Here is a 13,367-nt window from a genome sequence, read left to right on the forward strand (position 1 = left end):
TGTCTCTGTATCCTCCTCCGTACTGCTCCCCTCCCTCTGTGATGCTCAGTCCTTACCTTTACAACCCCTTTAAAACTAAACCTTTTTTGACACTTGTTGCTTACAAGTTAAAATCTGTATTTGCTAGAAAATTAAAGAACACACACACACACACACACACACACACACACAGTGTTTCCCAGAAAATAAGCCCTACTGTGATTTTCCGGGAGGGCTGCAATATAAGCCCTACCCCAAAAATAAGCCCTATTTGGAAGGGTTGTAAAATCCTAAAATGCACTGTATTACAGCGATGTGCGATCTAGACTGTATGTTGCAGTGCCGCTCAGCACTCAGCTCATCTCCTCGCTGTCAGCGGTGGATCTCAGCCCCTCCCTGCAGTGTTCAGAGCGGGGAAGACAGCTTGGGGCTGGCCATGGAAGCGGCGGATGTTGGCCCCCTCCCTCGGGGCAGGCCTAAGAAGCGCTGATGGAAGGTATTTGCACAGACTATACCACAGCAACACACACAATCCTGTAAGAGAGGTTTCCAGGATTTCAAAACCACTTTTACAAAATGTTCATACTGGAGATTCCTGCATGGAAAGCCACACCCCAAAAATAAGCCCTAGTGTATTTTTGGTTGCCAAAATTTGAATAAGACCCCAGCTTATTTTCGAGGAAACGCAAATATTTTTTTGCAGAGACCCTAGAGAATAAAATGGCGATTGTTGCAATACTAACACAGTTAGCCCAATTTTTTGGTATAATGTTAAAGATGTTACACCGCAAGAATCTTGATCTTTATTCTGAGCAAAAAAATTGTGATCATCATTTTATCCAGAATTGTGCAGCTCTAGTGTGAACTAGTTACTAGGGCCATTAGAATACATGGAAAACACTGTACATGTATTTTTCCTGCAGAGAAGAAAAAAAATGCACTGGGCTGCATCTGGCTTGAAATCCCATTACACCACATCCCAAAGGTGCTCCACTGGATCGAGATCTGGTGACTGTGGAGGCCATTTAAGTGCAGTGACCTCATTTGTCATGTTCAAGAAAGCAGTGGTGAGATGATTTGAGCTTTGTGACATGGTTGGTGCATTATCCTGCTGGAAGGAGCCATCAGAAGATGGGTACACTGTAGTCATGGTCCACAACAATACTCATGTAAGCTATGGTATTCAAATGATGCTCAGTTGGTACTAAGGGGCCCAAAGTGTGCCAAGAAAATATCCCCCACACCAATACACCACCACCAGCCTGAAACGTTGATACAAGACAGGATGGATCCATGCTTTCATGTTGATTACACCAAATTCTGACCCTACCATCTGAATGTTGCAGCAGAAATCAAAATTCATCAGACCAAGCAACATTTCTGGAGTCTTCTATTGTCCATTTTGGTGAGCCTGTGCAAATTGTAGCCTCAGTTTTCCGTTCTTAGCCGACAGGTGTGGTCGTCTGCTGATGTAGCCAATCTGCTGCAAGGTTCAATGTGCTGTGCATGCAGAGATGGTATTCTGCATACCTTGGATGTAATGAGTGGTTATTTGAGTTACTGTTGCCTTTCTATCATCTCAAGCCAGTCTGCCCATTCTCCTCTGACATCAACAAGGCGTTTTCATCCACACAACAGCCGCTCACTGGATATTTTCTCTTTTTTTGGACCACTCTCTGTAAACCCTAGAGATGGTTGTGCGTGAAAAATCCAGTAGATCAGCAGTTTTTACTCAGACTAGCCTGTCTGGCACCAACAACCATGCCACGTTCAAAGTCACTTAAATCCTCTTTCTTTCCCATTCTGATGCTCAGTTTGAACTTCAGCAAGTTGTCTTCACCACGTCTAGATGCCTAAATGCATTGAGTTGCTGCCATGTGATTGGCTGATTAGCAATTTGTGTTACCAAGCAATTAAACAGGTGTACCTAATAAAGTGTACATATGTGATCAGTTATGACACCAGCCATAGATGGTTTGACAGTTTGGATGGAATCACAAGCAAATGTGACAGTTAGCGTTCCCAGCATGCCAGGAATGTAACTGCTTTTTTAAATCGACGGGATTAGTTCTGCTTTAACCACTTGCCGACCAGCCAATGTGTGATGACACACATATCCCAGGAAACAAACACAAAGCCGGTAGAAAAAAAGATGGTCTACAATAAAGTACCGTATTTATCGGCGTATATCGCGCACTTTTTTGCCCTGAAATTCAGGGCAAAATCGTGGGTGCGCGATATACGCCGATACCCGCGCCTAGTTTGAATGCCTGCGCCACAATACACCGAGCGCAGTACACTCGGGTACATTCGGCCAGGCTCGGCTTCACTCGTAGTCACGCTCTGTGACGTTATGCGTGAGAAGCCGAGCCTGGCCGAATATACGCGAGTGCACTGCGCTCAGTATACGTTGGTGGAGGCTTCAAACTGAGCGCGGGAAGCGGGGATTCGCCATGAAGACAGCGCGGGAGAAGCCGGGAGGACACCGAGGCCGCAGACGTACGCCGGACCGGACGAGGCCGCCGGGCAAGACACCAAAACTGTTTGTAGTCAGAATCTTCACCCGTAATACGTAGTGACCCCAACCACCAAGGCCTGTGGCGTGCTTCGGCCTAGCTGGACGGTACGCCTAAAAGAGGGCATACCCTGAATATCAGAAATGAATAATGAAGCCTATACCTGAAAAGGGGGCCGGGAGGGTGGGTAACAGGAACAGAGGCCGACGCTGGACCCGGCAGAGAAGGGAGGATAAGTACTCCCCCAGACTCCTCCTATAAACACAGGCCGGCCTCCGTCCAGCCTTCCAACTTGTAGTCAGAATCTTCACCCGTAATACGTAGTGACCCCAACCACCAAGGCCTGTGGCGTGCCTTGGCCTAGCTGGACGGTACGCCTAAAAGAGGGCAAAAGACACAAGATAGGTAATGAAGCTTTATTGAAACAGTGCATATTTAATCCAACAGGGTGGCAAATGCTCTACGCACCTCCAAGTGAGGTTCAGGGATATATCTGCTATAGCAGGAGGAACTCCAGCGACCCATGTGCTTGATGATGTATGACGGGACCCCTTGCTTGGATGCTGCCCCAATTCTAAAGGAATGTCCGGAAAAGCGCCCTGGATTCAGATGCAGCTTGGCAAGAAGAATCCTGACATGCCCAATGAATTGTTTGGAGATGATAGGATGCGTAGGAAAGGGGAGCAACGGACTACCCCGGGGTGAGCTTGAGAATGCCCTGCAGAGAGTCGAGCACCTCGACCGGGCACCAGCGATTGTGAGTCTGATAGTATTTCACCACGAACCCCTGGCCAATCTGTCTGGTCTTGTTGTTGGGGAGCTGTAGCTCCTAATGCTCGGGAAACCTGGCCAGACTCCCTCTGAGCAAAGCTGGAGCATGGCAGCTGGCTCTGGACACCTCCCCGGGACGGAGGAACCCAAAGAAACTGAGGTGGATGGCAGCTTTAAGGACCAAACTGGGACACATACCAAAAGGGGAAGAGGACAGAATATCCGACAGGTCTCGGAAAATCTGCCCGGTGATGGGTTGACGGGATAACCGTGAGGACCCCTGGGTTCTCTGGATACCCCTCAGCACGGCTTTTAGAGGATGAGCAGCAAAAATGGACGGCCTGTCCGGCACTTGTAGGGACCTGAAATGCTGAACCCCTGCCAAATATGTCTTGATGGTTCTGGCCGATAAGGTTAGCTCACTATGGCAATAAGCAGAGAAAGACATGAAGTATGAAGAATCTGTGGGACCCTCACATGGAAACAGAGACATGAATCTGAGAAAAACCCTCCAACCCGTGGTGTATGCCTTCAGCGTGTTCCTGGACAACGACCTGTTGGCCAGCTCGACTGCCTGAGACCGGAAAAAACTTAATCCATGACCAACAGTGCAAAGGGGGGAATTGGCTGGCCCGTCCGATCCGCTGCCGGATGCTGAAAGAAAAATTGTGGCATGTTGAGACGAGATAAGGCATCTGCTGCACCGTTCTGATCTCCCCTAATAAATTCCCCCTGGAAGTGAAATCTATACGACAAGCCCAGCCAAGTCAGCTTGCGCATGAATGACATGATCAAAAGGGACCCTGAGCTGCCTTTATTGATAATTCTGGCTGTAGCCAAATTATCCGTAAAGAATATGACTGACTTGCCTGCCCAGCCAGGGCCCCAAGTGACTGCCGCCGCCAGGATCGGGTAAATCTCAAACAATGCAGAAGTGAGAGCAAACTTTGGCAGATGGGACACCTCTGGGGGCCAGCGACTAGCTAACCATTCCTGACCAAAGATGGCGGAAAACCCGACCGAATCGGCAGCATCTGAAAAAACTCGAGGGGAATTCTCAGAAGGATGCGGGATGAACATGGAGATACCATTCCAGCGACAGAGGAACTGATCCCACATGATCAAATCGGCTTGGGCATCCATTGGCAACCTGACCGGGGAGTCCGAATCCTGACCCTGGGGAAGCACAGCCAGTAATCTGGACACAAACGCCCTGCCCTGAGGAATGATCCTCATTGCCAGGGATCGACAAATCCCGGGCGCCAGGTCGCCATGGCGACTAGAAATAGTGTCCTGGCGACTTGGTTTAGAAGGTGGGCAAAAAAAAAAATTTTTTGTGAGCTGGTGCCATCTGGTGGTGAGCCGTTGGTATTACAAGTTATTACCACCAGATGTGAGCTGGCGCCATCTGGTGGTGGCCGTTGGTATTACAAGTTAAGCATTACAAGTTAAACAGCAATTCTAATGTAATTTTTCACTATTTTCACTGTCATCTTCTTCCCTCTAATTAGAACCCCCAAACATTATATATATTTTTTATCCTAACACCCTAGAGGATATAATGGCGATCGTTGAAATACTTTCTGTCACGCCGTATTTGCGCAGCGGTCTTACAAGCGCACTTTTTGGGGAAAAAATTACACTTTTTTTAATTAAAAAATAAGACAACAGTAAAGTTATCCCCATTTTTTTTAATATTATGAAAGATAATGTTACGCCGAGTAAATTCATACCCAACATGTCACGCTTCAAAATTGCGTTTGAACACCGTTTACATATGCAGGCGCTGCTCACGTATGTGTTCGCTTCTGCGCGCAAGCTCGTCGGGACGGGGCGCGTTTTCTGGCTCCTAACTTTTTTAGCTGGCTCCTAGATTCCAAGCAAATTTGTCAACCCCTGTCATTGCATGGTTGAGCATCCCCAATAGAGACTGCAAGTCCCTTTTTGAACATACCGGGGAACGGACAAACTGATGGATGACCTGACGAATCCTGGCCAGCTTCTCCAAGGGCAGGCTAGCGACCATAAGATCAGAGTCCAGCGTGATCCCCAAGAAGGTGATGACCTTGGCTGGGCCCTCCATTTTATGAGCTGCTAGCGGGACGTCTAAACCTGAAAATAAACCCGTAAGTACCTGCAGATCCCTGGGTGGGCACCCAGGGTCTTCCAACAACAGGAAGTCGTCAAGGTAGTGAATGACCCTTTGACAACTACCGTAGTCCTCCAGGATCCAATGCAACGCCCGTGTCAAACAAAAACGGACTGCTTTTTGAACCAAACGTTAATTTAGTAGCGAAAAAATACTGCCCTCGCCATTTGATGCCATGCCACTGCCAGAGGGCCGGACTAATGGGAAGTAGTTTGAAGGCGTCAGTGATGTCCGCTTTGGAAAGCCAAGCACCCCTACCCAACTGTAGGATGTGTTGGATAGCCAAGTCAACGGATGCATATTTTAGTGAAAATTCCTCGGAGGGGATGAGTGAGTTGAGGCTAGGGATATGAGAGGAATGAGGCGCAGACAAATCGTAAATTAAACGGAATTTATTAGAAAATTTGCCGGAGACCACCCCGATGGGGCTCACCCTCCACATGGAAAAGGGGGATGATGAAAAGGGGCCGATGAGGAACCCCTTGGCCAGCTCTGCTAGAAGCAACTCGTCGACAATCACTGGGTTGTTTTCTGCAGACCTTCAATTATTACACTCGAAAGTCTCTGTCGGCAGGGTGATGAGGCCAGTGTGAAACCCTGCAGAAAACCCTTCCAGCAAAAATTGCCTAACTGCTGGTGCTGGGTGGTCATCAAGGAGATCCCCTAGCAAAGAAACGTTAATTCGGCATAGTCAGGCTGTGCTAATTAGCTTGATCAAGCAGGCGGACTTGGGGTGGGCCCTAAAGCAGTTAGCGCAAACATGCAACAACCTACACTGGTTGAAGTTGCAACCTGCATAATTGTAATTGTTACACAGCTGCGCTTTCCCAAGGTATCGTATGGGTCTACCCAATTTGTCCACCTGCCCCAGGGTTCCAGCAGACCCCCCTGCCACCTGCCTGGAGGGCCCTACCTGACTAGAGGCTTCCACATTGGAGCACCAGGCCGTGGTATGAGCCGAGGACTGGCAGCTGGTACATACCGGGGACTTTTGACCAGCAAAGTGTCTGCAAAATAGCTCCATGTCAATGGCCCCCCACCATGACACCACCTGGAACTGAGCCCAGGTGGCTGCCACCTTAGCTGCAAAGGATCGGTGGTAATCATAAAAAATTGTGCCACCGTATTTATGGGCCAGATCCACAACCTTATGAAGATAAAGGTCCAATTCCTCCCTTCTACCTGGGCTAACAGAACAGATGATATCCCTAAAAATACCAAAAGCCAGCACAAATTCCGGTACACTGAGTTTTCGACTCAGCCTGGGGTCTTTGGTCTTCAGAACCACAGATACTTCCCCACAAGTAAAAGATTTATTCTCTGACACATCCTGAGCCGCTATGAGCAGGGAGGCCAAGTTAACATCTTTCCCCTCCAAGATGTCCTTTTTGATGTTGGCCGGGATGAAATGGGCTGGAGATACCACAGGTGGGGCAGCCGACGGAGATGGTACCGCTGAAGGGAAAGTAGCGACATTACCTGCGGCTGGGCTTGGGAGCGCTAGCGCTGGGGATGCTGAATCCACCACGATAGAGGCTGGCATTACTGTATTAGCCAAGGCCCGGGCCTCCATCACCTCCATCCTTTCCTGCAACTGGACCATGGAGGTAGCCAGCGTGTTTAGCAGCGCATGGACCTGTACCAATGCGTTGTGCACCGTCGCATGCTCAGTGCTGGTGGCGGGAGATGATTGTGACAGGGGTGGGAAGCATAGCCTAAACAGTTCTGCTTTCCTAGCCGAAGAGGGGAAAGAAATGCCTTTGCGGCGGAGTTCAGCCATGAGTCTGGGCACGGTCCAACTTCTCAAGGATGGTGAATTTCAGAGCTCCGAACCCCCGCGTGGCGGTGTAGGCGGGACGAACGAGAAGTCCTCGCTATCAGCCACTTGTGACATACCGAAATCTAAAGAGACAAACTACAAAGAATAACATAAAAGCCCTCGCCCCTCAACCAGCCCAAAAATGCGTGACTGCCTAGGTGGCCGGAAATAGCGCGTGACCTACCAAGCGGGACCCCGACCCCGAAATGATGAAGTGAAATGAGTGAGCCCGAGCGACCTGCAGCACGACAACAGGTAATTAAAAACGAACACTCAGGGCTACGATACCCACAGGAGCGTGGTGGGTATGTATAAATGAGAAATGATGGTGCCATACCAGACATGAGATGTACGGCGAGAAGATTGTGGTCCAACAATCAATTAAAGACCCTCCGCCTGTACGGAACTGTAGACGTGACAGAACCAGAAAGCAATACGGACCTGGTAAAACTAACTGTACCCCTAAAAGCGAGCAAATACGTACCAGCTGACACCGGGAAGACACTGTAATCCGACCTGAAAGAATTAATACCATATGTACCGACGGAGAAATGAGCGCAAGAAATGTATAACCAGACAAAAAATGAAAATGTGGTAAGATGTGAAATAGCCGCCCTAAAGCGACCGCATCCCCCACCCGAAATGCCCAGTGAGGCGGCAACTGCCCTCCTTACAAGATTTAAGCAAACGCATGACCGATCGATCAATGAAAAAAACCGCACGTACGACACACTGAAGACGACCGACCTATCAGTGAAAGTGGCATGACAATTTTACCATTGACAGATCGCATGAGATTTCCCGAACCTGACTTATGACACGTACTGACGACATGTCGCATAACAATCCCTGAAGACCAAAAGTATGACGATCTGCCAAGCCAAAACGCAAGACCGTCCTGACCAGACAAAACGCATGGTAGTTTGCTCACGGCAACCGTGCAGTTACCCCCCCCATCGCATGACCGCTTTGTCAGACAAATCGCATGACCGTTTCATCAGACAAAATCGTATGACTGTTTCATCAGACAAAATCGCATGACTGTTACATCAGACAAAATCGCATGACTGTTACATCAGACAAAATCGCATGATCGATACATCGGACAAATCGCATGACCGTTTCGTCAGACAGATCGCATGACCGTTTTTATCCGACAAATCGCATGACTGTTTAACCAAGAAAACCATGACTGTTTAAACAAGACCAACGCATGACCATTTATCAAGGCAAATCGCATGGCTGTTGCAAGATAAATCGCCTGGTCGTGCCAGATGACCATGATGAATTCCCCCCACAACTGATTGTGACAGATTTTACCCCTCCCAAGACCGGCAAATCTGCATGGAAAATAACATGACACAGGGTGGTCAGCAGTTTACCAATGATAAGCCAAATGAAGACAAACACAAGCATGCAGGCAGATACCAGGAACCCCCCCCCCCCCCCCCGACCTCTAGCCCCTTCCGGCCAGATCTGGCGACATGCATGATACCCCCCCCCCCCCTTTTGTGACTTATCCCCTGCGAGGCTCCCGAGGGTTTCCCCTGTGGATGGTGAAATGAGCGCTATCAGCCCGGGCCCCCCCCCCCCCCCCGCTGCCACGAGGCGAACCTGCGGGCGAATGTAAGCAGGGGACGCCAGTCCCCAATGCTGGTCGCGCCCCCCCCCCCCCAGGATACCTGAAAGCCCTCGTGGCCTGGAGACGCACTGGAGCCGCGATCTCTGCTCCCTCCACGCTAGTCGGCGCACAGAAATGACGTCGGCGGTCGCGGCGGAAGTGACGCACATCAACAGGAACAGAGGCCGACGCTGGACCCGGCAGAGAAGGGAGGATAAGTACTCCCCCAGACTCCGCCTACAAACACAGGCCGGCCTCCGTCCAGCCTTCCAACAAGTAGTAAAAATGTAATAACATTTTTTTTTTTTTACAGGAAAAAGGGGTCAAAATTAGGGGTGCGCGCTATACGCCGGAGCGCGCAATACCCCGATAAATACGGTAAGTGATCCCCACAAAAAAAAAAAGACAATTTACTACAACTGCACACATTAGTACAGGATGAGGAGTACAAAATGTGGGTGGAACTCCGCTTTAAATACCATCAAAAGAAAGCTCAATCTGGCAAAAAAAAAAAAAAAAAAAATTCAGATGAACCAAAAGTTCAGGTCAATGTTACATGACGTGCAATTGTCGTTCAAAGTGCGACAGCGCTGAAAACTGGACTGGGCAGGAAGGGGGTGAAAGTGCCCAGTAGGCAAGTGGTTAAAGAATGAATGGCACTGCAAGCATGATGTGTGTTTTGGCACATTTGCTGCACTTCCCCAGAACGCGAAGGTGTGAAATGGGGACTTAAAGCGGAGGTTCACCCGCACAGGACACTTTTTCCCCTTAGATGGATGCTCGTTTTGTCTAGGGGAATCGGCTAGTTGTTTTAAAATATGACCTGTACTTACCGTTTACGAGATGCATCTTCTCCGCCGCTTCCGGGTATGGGCTGCGGGACTGGGCGTTCCTTCTTGATTGACAGTCTTCCGAGAGGCTTCCGACGGTCGCATCCATCGCGTCACGATTTTCCGAAAGAAGCTGAACGTCGGTGCGCAGGCGCAGTATAGAGACGCACCGACGTTCGGCTTTTTTCGGCTACGAGTGACGCGATGGATGCGACCGTCGGAAGCCTCTCGGAAGACTGTCAATCAAGAAGGAACGCCCGCTCCCGAAGACCCATATCCCGGAAGCGACGGAAGAAGATGCATCTCGAAAACGGGCAAGTACGGCTCATATTTTAAAACAACTAGCCGATTCCCCTAGACAAAACAAGCATCCATCTAAGGGGAAAAAAAAACCGAATTGGGTGAACTCCCGCTTTAATGGCACCCTGATGACTTGGAAAAGGCGGCATTGTATCGAGTATGTGAAAGTACATAGAGCCACAGCACCATTTTTTTTCACATGGCTGCCTTTTTAAGCCACTTGCCTACTGGGCACGTTTACCTCCTTCCTGCCCTGGCCAATCATCGCTGTCACATTGAGTAATAATTACCTTTTTCACACAAATATAGCTTTCCTTTGGTGCTATTAAATCACCACTGGATTCATTTCTGTTGCTAAACAAACGGATAAGACAGAATATTTTGAAAAAATAAAAAATAAAATAACCCCTTTTATAGTTTGTTTATAAAATTTTGCACACAGGTAATTTTTCTCCTTCACTGATGTGAACTGATGAGGCCACCAAATCACATGCTACTGCAGTGGCACTGATATGGGACTGCACTGATTAGGGTTGTCCGAATACCACTTTTTTAAGACCGAGTACAAGTACCGATACTTTTTTTTCCTCCCCAAGTACTCAGATACTTTTTCTTTTTTTATGTCATGTGACAGTTTTCAAACCTGGTGGCATGGATATGCAGCACTAATAAGCACTCAGAGGTGGCACTGATTAAGCATTACCGATAGGTGGCACGCACTGATGGATGGGCACAGATGGGTGTCACTAACAGATGTCACTGATTGATGGCTAGCACTTATAGGCAGGAGACTGAGGAGACGATTTATTTTTCTATGCTGCCTCTGCGTCACCCATCTTGGTACACCCTGCACTCGGCCTCAAAGCAGCAGTGGACATCTTGTTACACTCAGCCCGAACTACATGGGCTTGGTGTAACAATATGTCCGCTGCTGGAATACTGTGGCCGAGTGCAGGGTGTACCAAGATTTTCGTCGCAGATTTTCAAGCGCTGACAGTGTACCAGTGTAGTAAAAACAAACCTCGACTCACGCAGAAGCTCGACCGCATCACTTCCTGTGCAGCTACGTCACAAAACAGCGGGGCTCCACCGGTCACCCAGGGGCTGCATTTGATGGGCACAAGTGGCTGCATATACTGGGCACAGTGAGGCTGCAATTGATTGGGGGGATGGGGGTTTCAGGATTTTTCAGTTTGTTTGCGCCCCCCCCCCCCCCCCCCAAGCACCAGCCGCCACTGTCACTCGACCTCGGTACCATTGATATAAACTGTGCCAAGTTTCAGAGCAGGCTAGGCACCGCCTCTGCCCACCCGCCCGCCTCTTAGTTTTCTCAATTGAAATGAGCGTCTGCGCGGTATAGGTGCGGTGAAGCCCAGCGACGTAGCCGCACAGGAAGCTTCTGCAATAATCAAGGCTTTTCTTACTACACCGGCAACGCCTGAGGACTCGCGCTCAGCCCCTCCCCAGGTATCGGCAAAGGCATCAGGAGCATTTGCGCTAGTACAAGTACTCGTGCAAATGCACGTATCAGTACCAATACTAGTATGGGGACAACCCTAGCACTGATAATCAGTGTACATGTCCCTTTTAAAGAAGTCAGTTATCAGCTCTCTTCTAATTTCCTCACCCTAACAGCATGAGGAGTGCGGATTACCAGCTTCTGTTTACATCCATGAACAGCTGTGATTGGACACAATTGATCCTGTGGTAAAGAGCAGCCGATTGGCTCTTTTCCTCAATCTGTGATCAGCATACTCCAGAGGACACTACTATCACAGAGCGGGCCATCATAGGACGGTGTCCCAGAACTAGCTGGTGCTTTAGCTGTCATTCGGCTATAGCGCTGTCATACAGATGGATGGTCTGCTGTGCCCATGCAACCACGAGCCGTACCACCGGGCCTTAGTCCGTGTTCACACCTTTGGTTTCCAGAAACGTGCACAGAAAACGCGTTTCTGCACGCGCTCTCAAAATCACGCAAAACGCCCCTTGCTCTGCCATTAAGCCAGGAGACGTGCACTTTTTTCTGTACGCCAAAACGCACATTACAAAACCCACAAGAGGCTCGCAGCCAAAAATAAAAAGGTGCAGGAGATACTTTGGTGCCCCTTTAAGATTATGGGCTGCCCTATAGTGTCACACAGAAGGGAGGACATTCATCAGACACCAATGATAATCCCAGGGTGAGCCCCTCCCTCACACTCACCTGGTCATAGGTGGTCCTGAGCCCGGTGACCAGCTTGGCGAGGTTCTGGTGCGGCTTCTGAGCCAAATCAAAGGCTTCTTTAATCTGAAATCCTTTCTTCTCCACAGTCATTGTGATGACGTCTTCTCTCCGGAGGTCCCTGTATATAATATACGGCTGTATTCCGTCTCCGCCGGTCCCTGTATAAAATATACGTCTGTATTCCGTCTCCGGTGAGTCTGACACCCTTCCCTCTCACACACTCTACTACCAGACAGTTATACGCGCTCCCGCCCGCTTTCAAAAACTACTTCTGCGCGCTACAGAGGAGAAGACGTGCATCATGTGACTAAAAAACCGCGCCTCACGCTATAAGACATGCCCAGCGTGCGCGCTCAGGGAAAGTAAACTCTGCGCAAGCGCTGCTCGAAATTAGCTTAACCGGAAGTCGGGGTGTTGAGGCGAGGTGACCGGTACAAATGTGATGACAAAATAGATTACTTTACTCTTATGTAGAGCAAACAGCAACCTGGGCGATTCAAAATGATTACCCAATACAAATATATATACATAAAAACACAAGTGTTGCATTTTGTCCTACACATGTACACATGCTAAAATCACCATCTTTGGCTAGAAATCTCTGTAATCCCACCAAAAATATAGTTGCAAATATTCTCACAACATTTTCAATTTTTTTTCTGTAGGCGTAGTATTTTAATTGGGGGGGGGGGGGCATTCATTTGTAGGCGTGGTCTAGCAGGTGCGGAAACATGTGGTGCGCTTGATGTTCACATTCCCTTGTTCGCCTATGCTGCACTCTTTATTATTTTATATCATTGTTTAACACTTTTTGTTAAAGCGGGGGTTCACCCTAAAAAAAAAAAAAAAAAAAAAACTGTTCTATCCAGCATACTGCTGACATCAACAGTATGCTGGATTTTTTTTTTTTCCGGGTCTGTACTCTGTCGTTTTCACCCGACTTCCGGGTTCTCGCTCCCCCGGCATTCCTAAGCTCTGCATAGATGAGTGACGTGCGCGTCATCGCCTTTCCGAAAATATCCGAGTGGGACTCCGCACTTTACGACGCCTGCGCAGTCAGCTCTACACGGCAGGCGCAGGCACGGTATAGCGCCGTAAAGAGCCGAGACCCCGTCGGATATTTTCGGAAGGCGATGACGCGCATGTCAATCATCT

At 48.9% G+C, this 13,367-nt stretch overlaps 1 protein-coding gene across 1 annotated transcript in view; it reads right to left on the bottom strand.

The window, feature by feature from the left end:
- Positions 1–12,531, bottom strand: part of NCAPG (non-SMC condensin I complex subunit G) — a 64,943-nt gene extending 52,412 nt beyond the window's left edge. Inside the window, exon 1 of the mRNA XM_040335202.1 lies at positions 12,192–12,531. Within this exon, the coding sequence (XP_040191136.1) occupies positions 12,192–12,302 (111 nt within the window). The 5' untranslated portion in view covers positions 12,303–12,531. The remainder of the gene's footprint in view (positions 1–12,191) is intronic.
- Between the last annotated feature and the right edge of the window lie 836 nt (positions 12,532–13,367).

Source organism: Rana temporaria, chromosome 1 (assembly GCF_905171775.1).
Source record: "Rana temporaria chromosome 1, aRanTem1.1, whole genome shotgun sequence".
In the NCBI taxonomy this organism is placed as follows: Eukaryota; Metazoa; Chordata; class Amphibia; order Anura; family Ranidae; genus Rana; species Rana temporaria.